The sequence below is a fragment of the Asterias rubens genome, chromosome 5 (assembly GCF_902459465.1).
Source record: "Asterias rubens chromosome 5, eAstRub1.3, whole genome shotgun sequence".
Classification (NCBI taxonomy): Eukaryota; Metazoa; Echinodermata; class Asteroidea; order Forcipulatida; family Asteriidae; genus Asterias; species Asterias rubens.
In genome coordinates, this window is record NC_047066.1 from 19,462,354 (window position 1) to 19,487,462 (window position 25,109).

General features: G+C 37.7%; 2 protein-coding genes across 3 annotated transcripts; both read right to left on the reverse strand.

The window, feature by feature from the left end:
• Window positions 1-2,871: 2,871 nt before the first annotated feature.
• Window positions 2,872-24,716, reverse strand: LOC117290043 (fibrinogen-like protein 1). Of its 2 annotated transcripts, none has more exons than XM_033771277.1 (7): window positions 24,505-24,716; window positions 22,606-22,857; window positions 20,012-20,139; window positions 19,417-19,675; window positions 4,143-4,474; window positions 3,747-3,885; window positions 2,872-3,412 (listed from the first exon to the last, which is right to left on the reverse strand). In XM_033771277.1, the coding sequence occupies exons 1-7, from the start codon at window positions 24,548-24,550 to the stop codon at window positions 3,162-3,164; spliced, it is 1,407 nt and encodes a 468-aa protein (XP_033627168.1). In that variant the 5' UTR covers window positions 24,551-24,716; the 3' UTR covers window positions 2,872-3,161. The 2 variants fall into 2 exon arrangements, with proteins under 2 accessions (XP_033627168.1, XP_033627167.1); XM_033771276.1 differs by lacking the exons at window positions 19,417-19,675; window positions 20,012-20,139; window positions 22,606-22,857; window positions 24,505-24,716 and adding exons at window positions 4,722-4,980; window positions 5,372-5,499; window positions 6,010-6,270; window positions 6,760-7,395.
• LOC117290045 (lactadherin-like) lies at window positions 10,142-14,807 on the reverse strand. The gene is made up of 6 exons (XM_033771278.1): window positions 14,631-14,807; window positions 14,196-14,332; window positions 13,380-13,641; window positions 12,662-12,993; window positions 12,109-12,247; window positions 10,142-11,888 (listed from the first exon to the last, which is right to left on the reverse strand). Exons 1-6 carry the CDS (start codon window positions 14,755-14,757, stop codon window positions 11,632-11,634), a joined length of 1,254 nt encoding a protein of 417 aa, XP_033627169.1. The 5' UTR covers window positions 14,758-14,807; the 3' UTR covers window positions 10,142-11,631.
• Window positions 24,717-25,109: the final 393 nt, after the last annotated feature.

Here is a 25,109-nt window from a genome sequence, read left to right on the forward strand (position 1 = left end):
TTTGGAACGAGGAGTAAAATGTTGAGGGACTCTACAATCATGATCATACGATTGAGTGGTGAGGCCAGTAATGTAGTACGGAGCTAGTAGACTTGGTGGTCCCCTGTCTTTATATCCGTATAGGGATAAGGACATGTATTGGCTGTACAGAACCAGTGATACCATTGGATAAAATGTACCTGTAAACACTACGCGGGGGTACGCCCATTATTATGGATGTTTTATAATGTACGTTGAATTTGAATGCAAGATCAACGGTATATCAGTACCAAGTGAACGTCAGGATCTTGACGTTTTTGGAATTTTAAATGGAACATGTTATTATCTTTTTGTAGGATGGCACTTTCTATAGCGAAAAGGCGGGGCAATAAAGCCGTTGCACACGTGTACCGATTGTTGATATAGGCTTCCAAACGAGTTGTTAGAGTGAGTGCGTCACTACTGCGCATGTACGTTGTTGGTCAGTAGTCAACTAAAATGAGCGCTCTCGAACTTGCCCTTTATTGCACAAAGGGTACTAATTACTGACAATTCGGAGTAGTTCCCGTAGACGCTGTTGTAACCACTGATTGACAGACAGCGAAATAAGGAACAAACAATTTCAACCATGGGAGGGATGAGGCAAGAGAGGGATTTATTGCAGTGTCCGTTATAGCAACCCAGACAGTTAAATTGGAAAACTTAAAAGACCCTTTTTCATGCTGTTTTGCTCTGAAGTTTGGTTACGCCAGAATAGTAAAAATTACACAACGGACAAAGGATATGCTTTTCGAGAACATTTATAATACGCCCCTCTTAACATTCATGCATGACGTCATAGTTCTATCCCACATTTTAGGCTATAAAGGCGCACGTCCGCCACCACTTGCAGTCGAACTTGCAGTGGAGTTGTGACGTATATTACATTGTATTATGCATATAATATTAAGAGAGGCGTATAATATTGGTTTATTCAGACAACATGGGGATGGAGACTTGCACGCACAATTATTATTATTTATTATTATTATTATTATTATTATTATTATTACAATGATGCAAGCAACTATTTCACTGCTATTAATACAACGACATGCTAATTCTTAGATTGTTATTATCCGGGGTGACACCTGAACGCACATCCACTATTTTGACCGTAAATTATTTATTGAAAACATCCAGTTTAAAACTATAATATGTAACAAATACTAATTGTATTAAAGCCATTACACTTTCGGAACAGAAAAAAAAAAGTTCACAGATTTACAAATAACTTACAGGGTTTACAGAAGGTAATGGTGAAAGACTTCTTTTGAAATATTGTTCCATGAAATGCTTTACTGTTTGAGAAAACATTGAAACAATTATCAATTCTCGATATCGAGAATTACGGACTTTTTTTAAACACATGGTCATGACACGGCGAAATGTGCGGAAACAAGGGTGGGTTTTCCCGTTATTTTCTCCCGACTTCAATGACCGATTGAGCCTAATTTTTTTTTGAGGTTTGTTATTTTATATATAAGTTGTGATACACAAGGTGTGGGCCTTTGGAAAGTAATGTTTACCGAAAGTGTCCAATGGCTTTAAGAAACCCATGTGGCATGTTGTTCGTTCAACCGACATTTTCAATGATTTACACTATAGACAATTGGCATGATTTACACCATAGACAATTGTAAAAATTATCCATCTGTCGTTTTTTTTAAGAAAGTAAAATAAACAACGTTTAAAGTTGTCCGATACCAACAAACCTTTGGACATGTCTTTCCCATGAGCAAGTACCCCCAACTGTATAGCAGGCACAATGGTTTACAAACTTTATTCTGATTTCCAATTACTTCACCCTCTACAACCTTAGAAATTTTAAGTCTGGAAATCCTGATAAGCCTCTGTATGTAGGTCAGACCTTGTGTTAAATAAAATGTTCAAACTTTTTCTTAAATACAATACGATTTAGTTCCTGTGACGCAAGATGCATTTGAGCTCAATGACGTAAATTATTCTGAAAAGTACACCCAGTTGTATGACAAGTTTGGATCTGATGTGTGGGATATTCTGTCTCCCATCAGCATTGTGTGGATTGTCTAGGGTAGTATGTCTATCGAGACAGATTATCGTGGTATAAAATGTCACCCTCTCCAGGCTCTCCATTATTTCATCCGTTTTGTCTCTTCAAACAAAATCTGCTATGACTATTACGTTGTTTGTTAATCTGTAGGATTAGAGCATTTTTTACTGTGGTTTATGTTCCACGATGGTGAATGGGGGAACTACATGCATGAATACTATTAATAATTGACTTTGGGTCGATAGCATTATGCCTACTTAAGGTTCCAGGTACTGAACTATTCTTAAACACTCTAGATCACATGGCACAATAATTACTTTAAAAAAACCTTCGTTGAAATAGTGTATTTAAAGATCTGTGTAAGCCCGGTTCAATGCGATATGAATTCTGACGACACAAATTCGCAACGAACATTTGAGTTGTGCTCAACTCCTGCGAAATATTCGCCAAGAAAACAGAGATGTGATGTCAAAGAACTTGTAGTGAGAAGTAAGAACTTGGCTTTAGGTGGAATGCATGTTCACAACCCAGTAAGTTGAAGAGGCAACTTTTAGCATGAGCTTAAAGACAGTTTACACTATTGGTTATTGTCAAAGACCAGTCTTCTGACTTGGTGTATCTCAACATATTCACCAACCTGTGAAAATTTGAGCTCACTATTGGTCGTCGAAGTTGCGAGATAATAATGAAAGAAAAAACGCCCTTGTCACAAGACGTTGTGTGCTTTCAGATGCTTGATTTCGAAACCTCAAATTCTAAACTTGAGGTCTCGAAATCAAGTTCGTGGAAAGTTACTTCTTTCTCGAAAACTACGTCACTTCAGAGGGAGCCGTTTCTCACAATGTTTTATACCGTCAGCCTCTCCCTGTTACGCGTTAGTAAGGTTTTTTGCTAATAATTATTTTGAGTAATTACTAATAGTGTCCACTGCCTTTAAAGCGTACTTGTAATCTTCTATCTATTACTAATTTTTATCATTATTAAAATTTTGAAGTTGCTTGCATCAGGATTTGATGATACAGCATTTCTTAAAAAAAAAAAGGGACTGAATAGTTAACTACTGCTGTTAGAATTGATTGCATCCCGCAAACAAAAATTACTATGATCTGCTTTAGTTATTGCGACGCATCTTCATTTCGGTCTTGACAATTTGTCGTCCCGGCCAAGTGAACCAACGAATACCGCGATACTCCAGACCCGAATCCAATCGATGCGAAAATTCGCCATTCAGGTTCGATTCTACTGCACAGTCATCGAACCACCAACCTGCCTTGACGACATCTGCACAGTTTTGACCATCGTTGTCATTGTCGTTGTCATAGGTTGAGAACGTACGGCCATTCAACGACTCAAAAACACCACCTGATAAGAAATAAAGGAAAATTGATATACGAGAAAACAACTAGTGTTTTAAGCTGAAGCCATTTGAACTAAAATAGGCCTAGGCCTAGCCTTCAAATTGTAAACATCCTTGAAACTTGACTGAAATAAGCCCTATTAAACCGAAATCGCTTGAAGAATCTATGCGAATACTAAAATACAATCACGAAAAAAATACTTTGGTTTGCAACTATGGGTCTTTGTTTTGGCACATTTCATTCTTCATTTTGAAAGTTCACCCAATGTGTGTCCGGAAGTTGAAAGTCCATTGACCTCATTGATATCGGATCAAGTCATGAAATCGATAGTTTCTTACCTTTGCAACCAATGAGCTCAATCCGCATTGATGGCCATACGTTATAATCTGTCGGTTTGATGCGGATGTACCGTGCTTGAATAGGCTCGTCGAACGTGCTGGTAACGATGCTATTATGATCCGTATTGCCATCGAATACCTGTATAAGGAAGCACATTTCCAATAGCTTGAATTGTGTTTATATAGCAACAATTTTGATAGGTAGAGCATAGCAACCCCAGAATAAAGTTTGTCCGTGGAGGTTACCTTTGTTATTATCAATTATGTATTTGTTGAAAAACAACGCCAGCCTTGTGTTCAAATGGAACAAGGATTCTATTACCAATATATTCAGCAACTTAAAACGAGAAAAAAACCCATTATTTTGCAAAGCAATTTCTCTGTCGAATGACTCACCTGTGCTGTAGCCTTAGTTGTTCCACCAACGTAGTCCCATTGTGTCTGGTCGGAACTATACTCCACTGTGTACTTTTTTACCCACTCGTTATCGGTAGAAAGATAACTTCCTTGCATAATGACACCTTCAACCTGGGTCTGTATCTTTAGATCTACCTGAAACCATGATGCAGTCTCGTATCTCGGGCACCAACTGCCATCCACCTGGTTTAGACGCCCATTAACCTCAGAACAATAACCCGAATATTTTTCGTAGACACCTGATGCTGTGATGCTCGAATCAGGAATGGTTTTGTCTTCCATTCCGAGGGGTTGTTCACATTTTCCATCGACTGAAAAAAAAAAAATTACTTGAGGTATAATTTTTTATATTTCTTAAAAAAGGCAGGAGAGGCAAAAAATACTTTATAGCAAAAAAAAAAGAAGAACAACAAATATTATGCAAATATTATTGGAAATTAAATTTGTAATTAAATTGTTACTTTTTCTACTTGAATTGAGGTGTTTACACCAATATACATTTCGTAAATGTCAACTTTTCGGCATTGGGTCTATTAAGTAGAATACTTTCCGTTATACCTGGCTCAATATCAGGGCTTCCAACGCTGAGGGCGTACTTGTCTCCTGTAATATAGAAGGGTGAAGTAATCAGAGACATTTTCTGACCCTCTTCATCTATAAGATCCACACGGATTGTCCAATTAGACCCATCCTTAGTCAGCAGACGAAGTGCTTCATTTCCAAGCCAGAACTCACTGCTTACATCACCAAAGCCTGTTTTGTACTCGAGCCAAGTCCGAGTGAAGTTCAGAGACCCGTCTTGGCGCCTTTGGAAAACCTTGGAATAAAATCAACAGAGGGCAGCCCACATTTAATTAGTCAAGCCGATATCTTTATAGTTGCATGACTAAGAAGAAAGCGTGCCTCCACAAATTGTATCTCTAACATATCTGGTGTTTTAGAGAAATAATCTGATATTACGTTGGCACATAGGAGGGCGCTGTTTGGTTTGGGTTTATCTTACACCACTTTAAAATACCCTGTTCAGCTGTTCAATTGTGTCCACCCACAGCCAAGTGTTTACCATCTGCTCGTGTTTATCTATATAATTTGGTGGGATGTAGCAATCATAATGTTGTTTTGGTATATTGTATTTTGTTTTGTCATTTACACCGAAAGTATCGGCTAGCGAAAGTGAAGTTTTGCGCTATTCATTTCAATTGACTTACCATCCAGCCTTTGTCACCTTCCATGTCACAGTAGACTGCTTTCGTGCCTGTAGGTGATTGTAAACCGATGTGGTAAACTCCACTGGTAGTGCTTCCGGTATCAAGCCAAGCTTGGCAGTCGGCATGTTCTGAGATCAAAGACAAAAGCTATTTAATTGTGATGAAACATTTGGGTCCAATTTGAAAAAGCAAATTTGTGTTTACTGTAGCATAAAATGTGCGTAAGTATAAAGGTATTTCACCTTGATTTCTCAAGAAGGCAGAACATTTGTAAAGGCTATGGTGCGCATGCACATTCACATTGGATTTCATTGTTGCGTCACTTGTGTGCTTACCACGGGTGAGTCAGCATTTACCATTGCTTTCGGTAAACAGCTTTATGAAATATAAATTGTGCTAAGGGACGCCCCGTAAGCACAAAACGGCTGCTTACATGTTTTATGAAATTGGGCACAGGCTTTGAATTTGTTTGGGAAGATAAAACAAAACATTATACTTATATTACAATAAAACGACATGGTGTCTGGGAACCAAATCGCCCATGAAACAAAAACGAAGGATTTTAAGCGGCACAAACAGACATGGCAGAATACTACCAACTCGACCGTAGAGTCATACACCATAGAGGCAATAATTACCTTGTGTCTTTTTAGTGGTCATCATTTTTTCATCATGACAATCGAAGTAATCGTGAATCTCTTCTACGTCTTGAGTGAACAGTGGTTGATCGGTGTAGTATTTTTCGTACGGTGTCTTCGTTGCCCTTGTGTTTACTCCTCCTGCTAAGATGTTCGTACACGAGCAGCGTTCGTTTTTACTACCTACCATCACCCATTGGAGTTGATGTCCACGGCTAGGATTGGGCTCTTGAGCAAAGTAACACACCTTTGCCGAGACTCCTGCATGTATTGTAAACAAATTTGCCAGCGTTAAAAATTTAAAAACCAAAACATGGGAAATTGTAGAAAACAATTCAAACTGTTTTCTACAGAAAATTTCATGTTTTATACAATTATTATACACAGCCCATATTATTACAACAACGTATCAATGCGCTTATACATAAGTGCCCTTTGCTCATTGGGCTAGTTTCATTCCTTTATTGTTTCTCAGCTCCCTTGTGAGTATACAACATTAAGCTGCCATAGTGTTCCAATTGTGTTTTCTTTTCAAACATAATTTAAACCCTACCCTCGCAGAGGTAGCCGTTTATACCAACTTGGTGCAGAGAAGCAATTATAGTGAAGTGTCTTGCTCAAGGACACATTAGTATCATGACCCGGATTTAATAATGCACCAGCCACGAAACCCTTACATAAGAAACTGCCTTAAGATCGAGGGTATCTGCTCTTAGATACCAAAAATACAAATATTCTTAAAACGCTTACCTCCAATAAGTACCATCAGTGCCACTATAGAAAGAAAGCTGCACATCTTCTTTACGGTCCCCAGTATTGCGCACAAGCAATGCATGTTCCTGTATATTGCCAAGCATATAGTGAACAAGAATATACTGAAATAGTGATTTTCGCCAACATCAGCTGAGATTTTGACTCTGAAGTCGATTTGTAACGAACAGATGTTATAGATTTTGCTCACTTGAGCAGCAGTTCAGCGGAATCTTGTGAGATAATTGGTACTGGAGTTATCACCAATTTATTTGTAGGTCGGTTCTAGCAAAACGGCCAAAAATGTGATGAGCTTTGAGTATGTCGTCTTATTTTAATAGGATCGCAAAGGATGACGTGAAAGCCGTGCATTCCTCTTATTAATATTGCCATTTTCTAAAACCTTGAATTTCTATGGTAGAAGGCAGTCTTTGGTGATTATCTATAGCCCTTTATGACGTTTGATTCTATTGACGCAGTGTTTATAACGGCTGTTTCTTGATCGAGAAAAACAATTTAATTAAAACGCAAATGATGTTAAACTAGCATCTACCAACCATTGTAGGGAAAGATACGATTCTTTTAATTATCATGTACCTTACTTAATAGTGATGTTTTGGACACTTTGAAGTTGTTGTTGTCGTCGTCGTTGTCGTCGTCGTCGCCGCCGTCGTCGTTGTTATTGTCCTTGTCGTTGTCCTTGTCGTTGTCGTCGTCGTCGTCGTCGTCGTCGTTGTTGTTTTACACTCAGTTTACTTTGCTCTGTATTGTACCGTCTATAACTGTATACAGGGACCTCTAGAGAAAGCACTGAAAGCTTTACTGTCTAAAACAAAACACCACTGCAAATAAAGCTTAGAATTGTGTTTGGAATAGTAGGTACATTTTTAAAATAACGAAATCTGATATTTTGTGCACGTTCTAATCAGGTGTATACTTCGTGTGCTGTAATCAAAATTTGGCAACGTTGATTGATGGGGTTGTATCAGATGTTTTGTCCTGAATCTTTCGTGTCAGAAGAAAAACTAATGTATGATTGTACAGGTACAAGTGACTTATGCAACTGATTATCAGTGCACTGTCAGCAGACTGATGAGAGTATGTTTTTAAACAACTGACCCTTTTTCATAATACCTAATAACAATTTTTTTTAACAAATGAAACAGTCGTCGAATTCCTGTACTGTTTTCCCCCTTTAGATCAGTTTAGATATACTACAGCTGCTTTTAAAGGTACTAGCTATCTCGATGCATACAATCAATCTGAATAAAACATTGAAGGTGTGCATTGATGTTACCTTTTCTAACACTCTGACACTTGATCTATGCTAACAAAGCAATGCAAACTTTAGGCCCCACTAATTTGAGCTAGATGAATTTGCGCTCGTCGCAAACTACCTTCTAAAGGCTTAGTTAGAAACTATAAAGTAGTTAGCACCATGCACATCAGAAATATTTTATGAACTTATAAAATGTTATGATCATTAGCTGAGATTTTGACTCTGAAGTCGATTTGTAACGAACAGATGTTATAGATTTTGCTCACTTGAGCAGCAGTTCAGCGGAATCTTGTGAGATAATTGGTACTGGAGTTATCACCAATTTATTTGTAGGTCGGTTCTAGCAAAACGGCCAAAAATGTGATGAGCTTTGAGTATGTCGTCTTATTTTAATAGGATCGCAAAGGATGACGTGAAAGCCGTGCATTCCTCTTATTAATATTGCCATTTTCTAAAACCTTGAATTTCTATGGTAGAAGGCAGTCTTTGGTGATTATCTATAGCCCTTTATGACGTTTGATTCTATTGACGCAGTGTTTATAACGGCTGTTTCTTGATCGAGAAAAACAATTTAATTAAAACGCAAATGATGTTAAACTAGCATCTACCAACCATTGTAGGGAAAGATACGATTCTTTTAATTATCATGTACCTTGCTTAATAGTGATGTTTTGGACACTTTGAAGTTGTTGTTGTCGTCGTCGTTGTCGTCGTCGTCGCCGCCGTCGTCGTTGTTATTGTCCTTGTCGTTGTCCTTGTCGTTGTCGTCGTCGTCGTCGTCGTTGTTGTTGTTTTACACTCAGTTTACTTTGCTCTGTATTGTACCGTCTATAACTGTATACAGGGACCTCTAGAGAAAGCACTGAAAGCTTTACTGTCTAAAACAAAACACCACTGCAAATAAAGCTTAGAATTGTGTTTGGAATAGTAGGTACATTTTTAAAATAACGAAATCTGATAATTTGTGCACGTTCTAATCAGGCGTATACTTCGTGTGCTGTAATCAAAATTTGGCAACGTTGATTGATGGGGTTGTATCAGATGTTTTGTCCTGAATCTTTCGTGTCAGAAGAAAAACTAATGTATGATTGTACAGGTACAAGTGACTTATGCAACTGATTATCAGTGCACTGTCAGCAGACTGATGAGAGTATGTTTTTAAACAACTGGTCCTTTTTCATACTACCTAATAACAATTTTTTTTAACAAATGAAATAGTCGTCGAATTCCTGTACTGTTTTCCCCCTTTAGATCAGTTTAGATATACTACAGCTGCTTTTAAAGGTACTAGCTATCTCGATGCATACAATCAATCTGAATAAAACATTAAATGTGTGCATTGATGTTACCTTTTCTAACACTCTGACACTTGTTCTATGCTAACAAAGCAATGCAAACTTTAGGCCCCACTAATTTGAGCTAGATGAATTTGCGCTCGTCGCGAACTACCTTCTAAAGGCTTAGTTAGAAACTATAAAGTAGTTAGCACCATGCACATCAGAAATATTTTATGAACTTATAAAATGTTATGATCATTTCATGAAACAATACAATTGCCAAGTTTTTGTACAGCATCGCCTATACTCTCAATTAACGGTTGTAACCATTACCTCAATTCTTTTCAGATGATTTTTTTCAAACTAAACGGACAAACCTATTTTTTGACACTGGACACCTTTGGTTATTGTCAAAGACCAGTATTTTTCACTTGGCGCATCCCATTATGCATACAATTAACACATCTGTGAAAACTTGGACTCAATTGGTCATCGAAGTGGCAAGAGAAAAATGAAAGAAAAACACCTTTGTTGCACAAGTGTGTGCGCTTTCAGGATGAACAAGTCTTCTAGTCTAAAAGTCTTTTAATATTTGAGAGTGCTAACGTATCAACAGCTCCCCGTTGCTCATTTACCAAATACGATTTTATGCTAACAATAATTTTGAGTATTTTCCAATAAAATCTGGTGCCTTTAACTGTAACTTAATTAAAATAAGATTAAAGCCCGACAATTGTAAGGTCTATTAAAAATATGCCCGATACGTTTCTTATTCCACTGAGAATTAATCGATAGTGAGCGCAACTGGTGGCGTGGTGCTCCTAATTACCAAATCGTGTATGAATGACAAAATGACCTTGACATATAAACGTTTTAGACGATTTGTTTTTGCTGTCAACAACTCTATTAAAAGACTCCAATTGGCTACAACTGATTTTTTTCTTTTCTTCATCAAATAATTTTTCATAATTTTCTGCGTTTGCGTTTTGGACATTTTATTCATCAACATTTTCTGAAATGGATCATTATATTTTTTGTACATGATTGCAGTCAGATTGTAAGCAATATATTGGACTACCTCCGTTCAAGATATTAAAGAAAATTACAGTGCTACCTGTATCGCTACATTCTACAGCACAGCATACTACATTAAACCATTATATATCGCCCATTACTTTAATAAATACCAGACAATAATGGTTAAAAACCGAGTTGATGGTTCTCGCTTACAGTTTGAACAGACAAAATGATGTTGTTTGTATTTTGTTGGTAGTTTTTAACCATGATAAATTTATTCTGACGTTCAGACGTTTGCTCTTAGTCACATTTATAAGCTCATTTTCTAAGACAAATTCATCTTGCCAAAGATTGTTTATTAAAACTAATTTGATGACGTCAAAGTGTAGTATTTTGACTCACGCCATCAACGGCAAAATCGCAGCTAGTTCTTCAAAACCAGATCGGTAGAGTATTTTCTTTTCGATAAATAACTACGAACAAATACAAATTATATTATCAATACATATACGATACATAATTTTAAATGTCAATCACGTTAACATGTGTTTCGCTCATTGTGATTGGATAGTAACATTTTCGTATAATATTTAAAGGTAGTGAACATTGTAAAAACGCACAGACCTAGTGTGTGTCTCTTTTCAGTACTTTGCCAAAATGTGTTGAACAAAATTTCAGGCATTTTACTAGGGTGGGGTTCAACCCACGACCTTTGCCAGTCCGAAGCAGATGTCGATAATCTTCTCTAGATTGACAATGACTCATTAACGTTACGCCAAAGCTATAAGAAACTCATTTGAGTAAGACTGAAAGCGAAATCTCATTAGTCAATCACTTTAAACAATCTTCTGTTTTACTAGTAAACACGTTTACCTTACACCACAATTTAAAATAACATATGCTATGATAATGTACGTTTCCAATTGTCAGTTCATGAGTCACACCATCATCCATGTTTGATTACGGGGTAATGATTATGAATGATTATGGGGTAACCTAAAAAGACAAGCGCAAACCAAAATCAAGTACAGACAGTGACGTCACGAGTCGTTTGTCACGTGGTTTTGCTTAACCTCGCGTTTTTCTGATTTCGCTCATAGTGATCGACAGAAAAACTGTGTTCGTTTATAGATGTTAGGATTGGTACTCGTACTATATGTGTTTGAATTCCTGAGGACTTTCCCCACTTACATAAATGACAGAAGTCGATACTTAAAATTGCGTAAGAGCCCCTCTTTAATAAAGTAGAGAATATAATGGGAGAATTGGTTGCCTCATACAAGAGAAATGCAACGTACTTTATTTATTGCGACGCATTTTCATTTCGGTCTTTACAATTTGTCTTCCCGGCCAAGTAAACCAACGAATACCGCGATACTCGATACCCGAAGCGTTCACTCGATGCGAATATTCGCCGTTCAGGTTCGATTCTACTGCACAGTCATCGAACCACCAACCTGCCTTGACGAGACCTGCACAGTTTTGGACATCGTTGTTGTCATTGTCGTTGTCATAGTTTGAGAACGTACGGCCATTCAACGACTCAAAAACACCACCTGATAATAAATAAAGGAAAATTTAAATAGGGACTTCGAGAAAATAGTCATTTTAAAACAATAAGCCTGTACACAAAATTACAAACATACTTTGGTTATGCAACTAAGCCGTGGTTTTGGCATAATTTTATTCTCATTTGAAAGTCCAACCAACAACAAAGTGAAAGTCCATTGACATCAGTCGATATCGGAGAAAGTCGTGAAACTGATAGTTTCTTACCTTTGCAACCAATGAGCTCAATCCGCATTGTTGGCCATTTCTCATATGTTGTCGGTCTAATGCGAATGTACCGTGCTTGGATAGGCTCGTCGAACATGCTGGTAACGGGGGTTTCATGGTCCGTATTGCCATCGAATACCTGCAAAGGAGCACATTTTCGTTTTTTTTGTAGTTTTGTTTATGTAACAACTATTAATAAAAGGTATAAAAAGCGTTCCCGAATGAAAAATGTTCGATCCGTCGACAAATGAAAAAAGAAAGTACATCAAGTGAATAATAGTTGTCGTTGCCCCCCCCCCTTAATTTTTGATATATTTATTGATTATTATTATTGTGGTGTGGGGGGGGGTACTTCTTATTCTGAAGGATATTATTCCATGCTCATTTATGTATATGTTGTGTTATCTGGCATGAGTTTGCTTGAAAATGCTTTCAGTTCAGTCTTCTGAACAAAACGATATCGTGTGCAACAAAACATTCTTTCCAACAAAAAGATATATCAAAAATATCATGGTATTGAAAGAACCACACATTCGCATCACATTGCACTCACCTTTGCTGTATCCTGCGATGTCCCACCAACGTAGTACCATTGGCTCTGGTGAGAACTATACTCCACCGTGTACTTCTTTACCCACTCCCCATCGCCGGAAGCGTAACTTCCCTGCATAATAACACCTTCAACCTGGGTTTGTGTCTTTAGATCCACCTGAAACCATTCTGCTTTATCTGTTTCCGGGCACCAGTTGCCATCCACACTATTTAGCCGCCCATTACCCTCAGAACAATAAACCAACTCATTTTTGTAAACACTTGATGCTGTGATGCTCGAGTCAGGGATGGTGTTGTCTTCCATCCCAAGACGTTGGTGACAAGTTCCATTGACTGAAAAAGCAAAACACGGTCGTTGTAAATAACGTCAAGAGTCATTTTTATTTTATTCTTTTCACAAGGGAAGGTGGGACTCAAAAATGCAACCTTGCCTTCCAGTTCAAATTGAATGTTTAAGTTTTCACATAATTCTTATCTCAAAAATTACGTATCATTTAAGCATATTTAGTAGTAGTTAATAAAAAGTCGAGTGTTCTCAAGATGTTGCACAGCTAGATGACAATTTCTTCGAAATTGTAGACACAATTTAACAATTTAATATTAAAAATGAAAATGAAAAAAAAAAAAAACCATGTGGCTCGGGTTTTATTTGGGCATATTCTGTGACAATGACATTAAACCATTTTAGCATTAGACCTAAGCAGTACAATCCAATATACCTGTAGGTTCAATTCCAGAGACTCCGATACTGAGGGCGTACTTGTCTCCTGTAATGCTGAAGGGTGATGTCATTAGAGACATTTTCTGACTCTCTTCATCTGTGAGGTCCACACGGATTGTCCAATTAGATCCATTCTTAGTCAGCAGACGGAGTGCTTCATTTCCAAGCCAGAACACACTGCTGACATCACCAAATCCTTCTTTGTACTCGAGCCAAGTCCGAGTGAAGTTCACAGACCCGTCGTGGCGCCTTTGGAAAACCTTTGAACAAAGTCAATAGAGTGCGCCCCATTTAAATGAGTCTGTGATGTTTAAATATTGCATTAGCAAAATATCTTGCCAAAATGGTTGACTGCTCGATCCCCTGTCGTTGTCATCAAGGAAAAATACATACTTGTGAATTTCTATTCACGAGTGAATGGACTGAGAATGGACTCCTGATGAAATGAATGCGATGTCGCGTAATTCACGAGCCTTTAATTGTGACGTCAGATGTACAGACTATCAGTAATGGTATCTAGATCTCTGCAAGCATAATTTGTTTAATTTTAGAGAAGAGAACATGACCGGGAGGCATTAGCAGGGTGCTATTTGTTTCGAGTGCAGATGCAAATGTTCACCCAAGTAGCACCAAGGTTCAATTTTGTGCCCACACAGCTAAAATTCTATGTGCACACCGTTTGCTTATTTTTCACTAATAATCTGGTTTGGTGGGATGTAGTTCAAGTGACATTTGTGTTTTGTTCTATTGTCATACACACTACGTATACTTGATTGCCGGGACTGGTTGGTGCTATTTCAATCATTTGACCTACCAACCAGCCTTTGTCATCTTCCATATGACAGTAGACATCTTTCTTCTCTTTCATGCCTGTATGTGACTGTATACTGATCGGGTAAACTCCACTGGTAGTGCTACCGGCATCAAACCAAGCTTGACAGTCGGCATGTTCTGAGAGAGAAAACAAAACACCACAAAACATCGATTTTTTTTAGGGACATTTTAGCTTGAATTGCATTGGGAATTGTTTTTTCCCAAAATGCATTTGGGAAGAATTATTTCATTTTAAAAGTTGGCCCGATATGTCAGGACCAAGGTGCACCCCCCCCCCTCAAGAAAAACGGGGGAGAAAGAAAAAAAGAGCAAAGAAGAAGAAGAAGAATACACGAATGGAGTTTTTATACAGGCCTGATAGATAAATGATCCAACTCGACCATAGAGTAAAACTCCAATAGGAGACGATACTAACCTATAGTCTTTATGGTTACCATGCTTTCATCATGACATTCGAAATAGTCATGAATCTCTTCTACGTCATCAGTGAACAGCGGTTGGTCGGTGTAGTATGGTTCATAGGATCTCTTCGGTTCTGTCATGTTGACTCCCCCTGGTAATAGAACAGCACAAGAGCAGCGTTCTTGTTGGGAACCAGGCATCACCCATCGGAGCTTTCCTTCATGGTCCGGCTCTTGCTCAAAATAACACGTTTTCTGTGCTCCTGTGCCTAAACAAAGGAATACGATGTTATAGAAATGTATGAAGCTATATATAGCGTGTGGCTCTTTCGCAAGAGAGCACATTTTGTCAAGCCTTCTGCATGTCATAACTTAATTATAAAGATAGCGAGAGTTACAAATTACAATGTCTGTAAATGGATTTGTGAATCATAAAGATAATGTCACGAAAGCTCCCTCAGTGTCGTCAAATGACGCCCTATTATGTCATATTATGACGCCAGTCTTTCATCATTGTAATGGGTAAGAACATTTTGAGCCGTATACGGAAATGGATGGGAACACTGATTTTAGTATAACCATTATCAATGAGCAACAATGGCTTCGACCAAAATGCTCCACTGCTAATAATAAAAGTGAGACCTTGCACTTCTAATGAAAAAGTGCTACCATATTTATTTTGTAACGTACCAACATTATGTGGTCTTGCAGCAATACAACAATTTGTTTTGTCTTAAGTATGACACAACTGCACTACGCTAAGCCACACTAGGAAATGCACGGAGTTATTTTTCTCCTATGTGTACTCGTATTAAAATAAGTGTCATAGTCTGTCCTCATTATAGATGTGTCTCTGAACGATGAAAATACAAAATCGTGTAAGGTAGCTCGATTAGTTTACTTGACTATCCGATGCCTTACAAATTACAGTCTTTAGAATTAGAAGAAGAAAAAATATTTTCTTTGTTTTTCTTGCAAATGTTAAATAAAAATTAACTCGAATTCGATGGTTTGTAAAAAAAAAATACAAAAATACAAAGAGTATACAAAAAAGAAATAAGTGTTTTAAAACGCTTACCTCCGATGAAGACCATCAGTGTCACTATGAAAAGAAAGGTGCACATATTATTCCTCACGATTCCAAATATTGCACATAGACAATACTGTTTCTATACTAAATGCTGGTTTTCACCAATAAGAGCTACCAAACGTTGACTCTGTATAGTGTTCACCGGAGTGTAGTAGTTACTAAGAACCGTCTGGAAAATGGTCATGGACCTTTGAATATCAAACTTCCTTCATATTTTTTTTTATAGATTTTTGTTTTAAATCTTAATTAGCGACACGAAGGACGTTTGTAGCCAGCTTCATTATAGATTTTTTATTTCGAAAACCTTGTCTATGGTAGAAGGGCATCTTTGGTGATCTGATTTGCTATAATTATCTCTTCGTGCTATAACGTTCGTACACCATTAACGTGGTGTCAATATTTCAAAATTAACGGCCGTTTTGTGACCATCCTTGCTGCGGTCAGATTTGCTTTGTAGGTTCTTCGAGTGTTATATTAATAATCAAAGCATTTTCAGTCTGAAAGTATTGTATGCGTTAAATAATTGACTGTCTACTGTATAAACACTAATAATAAAAGATTCAACAAGTTACACAAATGTTAACAACCAAACAGTCGTCGGAGTAACAGTTACCCCCAGTCGTCGGAGTAACAGTTACCCTTTGTACACGTTTAATAACTGAAGATGCCTTTAAAGGTGCTAGCGTTTACAATGAATCTGAACAACACATTGAATTTATGCCTTAAGTTGACTTGTTCTAACACTACTACTTATTTTTTGTAACAAAACAATGCAAACGTGATGTGTGCTAATTCAATTCAATTCAATTCAATTGAGTGTGCTCTTCGCTAACTATACCGTATACCCTAGGCTTAGGTATAAATACGAGATGTATAAAATAGTTGGCATCACGTGCGCATGGATATTCTACTATTCCTTATGAAGTGTTGTATATGTGCACAATCAAAATATGATTTACGACGTTTTTGGGACAGCATTGCCTAACTCTACAACAAACAATGCCTCAATTGATTCTCTTTGAACTTTTTAAATTAAATTATTAGTAAAATAATACCAGACAACATTTTTAAATACCGAGGTAAAAGTTCTCATCTACCGTCGCTAAGGAGGGGTCAAAATAAAGTGCGCCACCATGTGTTTCCCCAAGGAGAGGGTTGATGCGAAGGCGAAACAATGCAGGCATTAGACTGGGCCCCTGTCTTTATCCGCAAGGATAAAGACAGATCCCAGCTGGTAGATCACGTGATTCCATTGGATATCATAAACGTGCAGTGACATAGATGCCCAAACAGTCACTGCTGTCAAATCCGCAATGGAATTTGATTGCGTATCTCTATGTGAAATAAATGAGGTCAAAGGTGAATCTACACGCCGGTTTTGGATGCCGGTCTCTGGCGTTATTCACGAGCCTCGAAGTGTGACGTCAGATGTTCAGGCTATACAGGCATAATGCTGTCATAATTATTGACTGCAGTTAGTGATACTCAGTAGGTAGACGCTCTTTACTACTAACGTAATACATTCATCCTCTAACAATAATATTGAACAACAGTCTGACATGGCAGACAAATTTTTTTGTAAATTTTGTAAATGTAATGAGATAAAATTTTGAGAGATCTTAGATGGAATGTACTTGCCCATCATGATCAAAAGCGAAATGCTCCTCCGGTAATCACTTCAAATAATCTCCTATTCACTAACTTGGTGTACGTTTTAGCTATTATTCTAATATCTGATTGCGTGCGCGACGATTTCATTCGATAACATTTAGTGTAACCATGCACAACTTTAGTAAAAAGTATCACACTGATGGTATAATTATTTATTGTATCGCTCAAAAATGCCACACGCTTTAATTATTGCGACGCATCTTCATTTCGGTCTTTACAATTTGTCTTCCCGGCCAAGTGAACCAACGAATACCGCGATACTCCAGACCCGAATCCAATCGATGCGAAAATTCGCCATTCAGGTTCGATTCTACTGCACAGTCATCGAACCACCAACCTGCCTTGACGACATCTGCACAGTTTTGGACATTGTTGTTGTCATTGTCGTTGTCGTAGGTTGAGAACGTACGGCCATTCAACGACTCAAAAACACCACCTGATAAGAAATAAAGGAAAATTTAAATAGGGACTTCGAGAAAATAGTCAGTTTAAAACAATAAGCCTGTAATTAAAATTACAAACATACTTTGGTTATGCAAATAAGCCGTGGTTTTGGCATAATTTTATTCTCAGTTGAAAGTCCAACCAACAACAAAGTGAAAGTCCATTGACATCAGTCGATATCGGAGAAAGTCGTGAAACTGATAGTTTCTTACCTTTGCAACCAATGAGCTCAATCCGCATTGTTGGCCATTTCTTATATGTTGTCGGTCTAATGCGAATGTACCGTGCTTGGATAGGCTCGTCGAACATGCTGGTAACGGGGGTTTCATGGTCCGTATTGCCATCGAATTTCTGCAAAGGAGCACATTTCCAATAATTTGAATATGTTAAGTGTATAGCAACAGTTTACATCGGTAGAGCATGGCAATGCCAGAATGCAAAATGTCCAGACCGCAGACACTAAAAAGAAGTAATCATAAATACCTTTTGTAAAAGAAAATTACCAAATACACCATTCACTTTTTGAGATGTAATTTGAGTTACGGTAAGAATGTAATGGAAAATAATGGTTTTCCGTTGGGGTAGATTTTTGTAGTTGATAAATTTGTTATAGCTTTGTTGAAAAACAGCGCCAGTCTTGCGTTAAACTATAATTAAATCATCTAAAACATTTTTTTTGCAAAACAGACAATGTTAATTTTTGTATAGATTAACGATCAATTAATGCTTGATACTCGGCATCCCATACCACACTTCTGCTTTGTCTGTGCATTCCATGATTGCCAATTTGGCTTGGTTGGTCATGCTTTAATGATGGGCGGATCAACAAGATCAAGCCAATGATGTGGTCAGCCAATGTGTGCACATGATTTGCATGAAGCTTGTTACATTTTTGAGGGAAACTCGCTTGCTTAGCGTCACAGCTTGTGTGGTTCAAGTCAACTTTTTACAACACAGCGAAAAATAGCACATTAAAACAACCACCCATTTGCATCAATTTGTACTCACCTGTGCTGTAGCCGGAGTTGTTCCTTAAACGTATTCCCATTGTGTCTGGTCGGAACTATACTCCACTGTGTACTTTTGTACCCACTCGTCATCGGTAGAAAGATAACTTCCTTGCATAATGACACCTTCAACCTGGGTCTGTATCTTTAGATCTACCTGAAACCATGATGCAGTCTCGTATCTCGGGCACCAACTGCCATCCACCTGGTTTAGACGCCCATTAACCTCAGAACAATAACCCGGAAAAGCTTCGTAGACACCTGATGATGTGATGCTCGAATCAGGAATGGTTTTGTCTTCCATTCCAAGGGGTTGTTCACATATCCCATCGACTGAAAAAAAAACCCGATTACTTGAGGTATAATTTTTTATATTTCTTAAAAAAGGCAGGAGAGGCAAAAAATACTTAATAGCAAAAAAAAAAAAAAAAACAAACAAACAAATATTATGCAAATATTATTGGAAATTAAATTTGTAATTAAATTGTTACTTTTTCTACTTGAATTGAGGTGTTTACACCAATATACATTTCGTAAATGTCAACTTTTCGGCATTGGGTCTATTAAGTAGAATACTTTCCGTTATACCTGGCTCAATTCCAGAGCTTCCAACACTGAGGGCGTACTTGTCTCCTGTAATATAGAAGGGTGAAGTAATCAGAGACATTTTCTGACCCTCTTCATCTATAAGATCCACACGGATTGTCCAATTAGACCCATCCTTAGTCAGCAGACGAAGTGCTTCATTTCCAAGCCAGAATTCACTGCTAACATCACCAAAGCCTTCTCTGTACTCGAGCCAAGTCCGAGTGAAGTTCACAGACCCGTCGTGGCGCCTTTGGAAAACCTTGGAATAAAATCAAAAGAGGGCAGCCCACATTTAATTAGTCAAGCCAATTGTATCTCTAACATATCTGGTGTTTTAGAGAAATAATCTGATATTACGTTGGCACATAGGAGGGCGCTGTTTGGTTTGGGTTTATCTTACACCACTTTAAAATACCCTGTTCAGCTGTTCAATCGTGTCCACCCACAGCCAAGTGTTTACCATCTGCTCGTGTTTATCTATATAATTTGGTGGGATGTAGCAATCATAATGTTGTTTTGGTATATTCTGCTGTATGCAGTATACGACAAAATTAATGTCCAGCAACAGTTTGTTTTAATCAATTAATTGACTTACCAACCAGCCTGTATTGTTTTCCATATCACAATAGACTTCTTTCCCGCCTGTATGTGATTGTATACCGATGTGGTAAACTCCACTTGTTTTACTACCGGCATCAAACAAAGCTTGACAGTCGGTATGTTCTGTGTGGAAAAATTTGTAAATGTTATATTCAAACAAAGCAGACATTACTACCCTCAAAGCAGTGTCTTTGATGACATAATTTTGTTTACTTCACTTGATTAAAGTGACCTAAAATTCCAAAGCCTGCGAGAATTTGTTTTAGAAGTCAATTACGGCGTTGCGTCCGGGCCCGCTTAAGGGCCCTGGAAGCTCTTCATAGATGCTCTGTCGTTCAGTCCGTTACATAATTTGAAACATATCCCTTTGGGCCGTGCAGGGATAATAGTAGTGTACTATGCATAATGATTAACCATACAATGACGTACATAAGGCGAAGTTGAGTAAATTGGAAAAAACCAGATGTAGGTGATTGAATTATATAATATTCAGTTAACAATTTTCCGGCATGGTTGAGGGCCCAAAAGCTTCTAGGTCCCATTGATGCTATGTCGTGCAATCTGATCCACTATTTGGCACTTTGTTTTGTTGGGGATGTATAATATATGAATATATGAATATAACTTTGTTATGTATATATAACTTATAACTAAATTGCATCCATAAAGTGCTTTAACCCTTTAGTCCCTGCACCGCCCGAGTTTGCTGAAATCCAATTTTCAAGATTCTTGCAGTAAATTACTGGAATCGTAGTTCAAATTTTAAAAGATAGCCTTGGCTTAATGTGTATGCACAATTGTTTACCCTTTCGGTAATATTTGTATAAAAGTACAAGTTCTCATGGGAACAATAAATGCCTCTCGTTAAACAGCTACGGTAATTTTTTATGGCGAATATTTTTGTGCACGGATAAAATGGACACAATGGCTTTTCAAGGCTTTTGTCTGGCTCAATGCTCATACTGATTAAATGCGAAGTCGTTAATTTTCGACACTATCATCATAAATGATTAACAGTTTCCTGTTTACTAATGAGCAATTTATTTTTCGTAAGAGCTAAATTATTTCATCATCATTAGCTTCGACAAGTCAACTGTGAAGGGATAATTAATAACGATCTATAACAACTAGATATATTAACAAATGCGTAGACCTACTAATGACTATTGAGTTTTCTTTTGATGTTCCTTTTTTCTACAAACACAAGCTAGCGAGGTTTCCTCGTACCGCATACAGTATATCGCTATAGGCGGCTGGGCGATACAGTGGCTAAATGGTTAACACTGTTTCAAAGCGCTGTACAGTCAAATACATTATAAAAGCAAAACATAAGAATGGGGTCGAATAAGAAATGCATGTTGAGTACCGGTATTCAGTTTTAGTGCTTGACATCAGTGTATACACTCTAAAAACTGATGGGTCAAATAAACTTCCGGGTCCCGTTTGGGCCTGACCGATTTCGGGTCAATATGATCCGGGATCAGAGTCAAGAAGTGATTAAAAATGGATGACAACAATGTTTCTGAAGGCTGTTCCCCCGGCATCAAACGGTAAAACCAATTAACTGCCCAGTCATTGTTAGTATTTTGACATTATGCATAAAAGCTAAATAAACTCATCGTTAATTTCATTATCATTTTAAAAGATGCACTTTGAAGTTGTCATGATCTACAACGATTTTCATAAACTGGAACAGTACGCGTACCAACGTTGAGCACTAGCACAACGATATCTTGTGAGAGTTCACCTACTGCATGTTACAGTGTATTGCCTTGGGCGGCTGTCGTCATTGGTTACCGGTAAATTTATGACCATTATTTTGTATAAGTAGGACAAAAACAACATTTTGTAAAAGGCTTTGTTACATCATAAGTAATTTTCCCATCACGGTTGACTGCTTGTAAAAAATGTTAATTTTGTTATGCAAATTTGCCCCAAACAAGGCTAAAAATCCACTCTAGGTAAGGGGCCACAAGAAGAAAATGATTGAAAATTAAAATAACTCAGGAGAGCTGGAGGCAGGAATTGATATGTTTCTCTAAAATAGTCCAGATCATAGGGTGGGGGAAACACCAGGCAAGGATTTCCAATAAGATGCAGTACGTAACTATTGAATGTAATGTTCTTTCAGCCGACACGACATGGCAATTGTTCATTATGATAATTGTGATGCCAGGTAAAGGCTTTTAATTAGTTGTTGGTTGGCTAATTTCCAAGGTTGATCCGTCAATGAATTATTCGTTTGTCTAAGTTGTTGGTTTATTTATGAGGGGCTTTATTCGCTACTGAGCTGTGTGTTGCACACAGTGAGTTCCCAGCTAATGGTGTTTTTTTGCATTAAACAATTTTTTTTTCTCCAAAGCTTATTTACCCATTTAATTGCGTCCTTTGTTAATTTCGTTAAACTCTTTTGACTTTTAAAAAAACTTTTGTTTGTATCACGAAGAAAAGGTTAATTTAAAGCTGGATTTTCTTTTTTCAGTTTTAATTTTTATTTTTATTTTACAGCTTACAATATTGTCATTATAGTAAAAAATTACTATCGGAACATGCTTTGTTACCATACAAACACTACCTTGTCTAGTTTACCTTTTGTCTTTATAGTAGTCATTGTTCTTTCTTCATGACAATCGAAATAGTCATGAATCTCCTCTACGTCATCGGTGAACAGCGGTTGGTCGGTGTAGTAGGGCTCAAACGGTCTCTTGGGTGCCCTTCGATTGACTCCCCCTGGTAGTATAACGGTACATGAGCATCGTTCTTGTTGGGTGAGAGGCATCACCCAGCGGAGTTTGCCTTCATGGTCAGGCTCTTGCCCAAAATAACACACCTTTGCTGTGACTGGGGAAAAACAAACATACAAAATAATGACATAAATAACATTGAATGGATTGTGTTACAATGTATAAAGCATTTCTTAAAAACATTCACTTTTCGCCAACTGACATAAATTATTGTACCATGTATGTGTCTCTTTAGGTACAAACACACGTGTTCGGTTACTGCTTTTGCATCACAAAAGTGGTAAAAAAAAAATATAAAAAAAACATGAACCAGACTAATGAGCCAATCTATACCGACTTTGAGAAAACCACTGCAATGTCGTAAATAGTGTGCATAGCATACCATGCACACACAATTCCAGGTTTGTCAGGTAATTTTTCCCCTTTACTCCCCATATTTTAAGGATGGTGTCACAACTTCCAAAACGATGACAAAATGTAAGCCAAACATTTTGGTACTTTTTTTTCGTTGTGACAGTGAGCTTTACATTGCCTAAAGAAAAACGCAATTCGCACACTTCGTTTCTAATGTCTTTCTGTCAAAAGGTATCAGCGTTGCCATACCGCATACAAACTAGTTAAGGGCTTTGATGATAAACAATTACTCGATGCTCGAACTGCAACCATCTGCGGGGATTATTCAGAGTTAATCATAATCGCGTCGCATGGCTCCCTGTCCTCATGTGCAGTTACAGCTTTACGATGCACTCTCCTAACGTGGTACTGAGTATCCTTGCTTTTAAGTAAAGAGTCCTGGATCCGACTCATGACTTCAAAACTTCCGGGTCATGATTGACCTTGATCCGGGTTTTGTTCGGATCTTACCCGTTTTGGGGTCAGTACAGTATGAAACTTAATGAATAGTGCATGTCTATATAAATTACACGTAAATGTGTTAAAATAGCCTTGTATCCGGGTTAACAATTCCATTTTCAAACCACTTGTGGGGTCACTTGAAACCTCACAATTTTTCCGTATAAACTCGGGGGTTAGTATGTCACTATGCATAACTTATTTAGTGTTCAAATGGTTTAAAGAAGATGGTTCACACAAATTCCTCGAAGATGTGCTGCATGTTTTCTGTTTACTTCGTGAACTAACCAAATGAATCGGGGAAAAAATTGCCTTTGACATCATCCTGCCCTTTTACAATTTTTGCTTTGCCAACCTAAAATAGACCCCGGTACTGATGACGTCACGGTTTGTTTACCGCATTGCTTAAAATGATGTTATACATGGATAGAGATACAATGGTTTCATCTATTCCGGAATTTGTATCAGTTGTAGTTGACAAACATTGGTATTGATGGGCAAGTTAACTATGTGTAAATAATTTTTCACCGTAGGTATATGATGACGCTGGCAAAAACCAAGGCCTGTTAAGTAACATTCCCAAAATGTTTCAATATCTGTCCACTATTAAAGTGAAACTACGTAATGTAAGTTCACGAAATGAACATAAACCAATTTATGAAAATAAACCAATTTTGAATTGAATTGAAAATTGGTAATTACGTTCTCACTTTGGTCATGAACGCAACTTCCCCAAATCATTCACCCGCCTTTCGACACGGCCATACGCCAGAATTGAACTGACAGTTTTGAAGTTGCACAATTATATGCGTACATTCTTCGCCTATTCTTCTATTTCTAGTATCTCTGCAGCGCTACTTTCACATATTTTAATGCAAGGTGATGGTCTTACCTGCATGAATAGTAAACAAGAACACGGCGGTTTGCAGAATGTCCATGGCTTGTCTCGCTTCCAATACCAAATGATATAGGATAGTCAGTAGAGCAGCCTGTACGACCCTGTTATAAAACTACAACACGTCATAATTGCACATTCTGCTATGGGGGTATTGTAATGACCAATCAACACAAGCCGTTTGTCTATTATCTGGAAAATAGACAGTCATCAAACTGAAACCGATTAGTGCCTGCTGGCGGTTTCCGCGGAAATCCAAAGAAACAGTGACAATGACTTTAACGGGTGACTAGTTTTTCAGCTAAAATTGTACTCCACTTTATTGATGGCTTTATTAATTTGTTCTTCTACCGAACTGTAAATTGTAAGCCTCCGCAACACAATGTGCCCCCTAGTGTTGGAGTGTGTGAACAGAGGAAGATGTCAAAAGAGGTTTGCTTTGTTTCAACATGAAGGTGGATACGAGAGCTAGCCAAATACAACACGTGACTTGTTTCGAAACTAAATTTGGCTGCTCCTTCGTAGCTGTTCCGACCTAATGTTGGAACATGTATTGTTTTCGTCGAGATTTGTGTTGTTTGTTATTGTATCATTAATGTGCA

Excerpts from the sequence above, each read along its gene's own strand:
- LOC117290043 (XM_033771276.1), bottom strand. The coding sequence starts at position 6,844 with ATGCATTGCTTGTGCGCAATACTGGGGACCGTAAAGAAGATGTGCAGC. Across the intron at positions 6,271-6,759 it reads ACTGATGGTACTTATTGGAG|GAGTCTCGGCAAAGGTGTGT; the intron begins GTAAGCGTTTTA and ends CAATACATGCAG. Across the intron at positions 5,500-6,009 it reads GACCACTAAAAAGACACAAG|AACATGCCGACTGCCAAGCT; the intron begins GTAATTATTGCC and ends CTTTGATCTCAG.
- LOC117290045 (XM_033771278.1), bottom strand. The coding sequence starts at position 14,757 with ATGACAGAACCGAAGAGATCCTATGAACCATACTACACCGACCAACCG. Across the intron at positions 12,248-12,661 it reads CATCGCAGGATACAGCAAAG|GTATTCGATGGCAATACGGA; the intron begins GTGAGTGCAATG and ends GCTCCTTTGCAG. Across the intron at positions 11,889-12,108 it reads TGAGCTCATTGGTTGCAAAG|GTGGTGTTTTTGAGTCGTTG; the intron begins GTAAGAAACTAT and ends ATTTATTATCAG.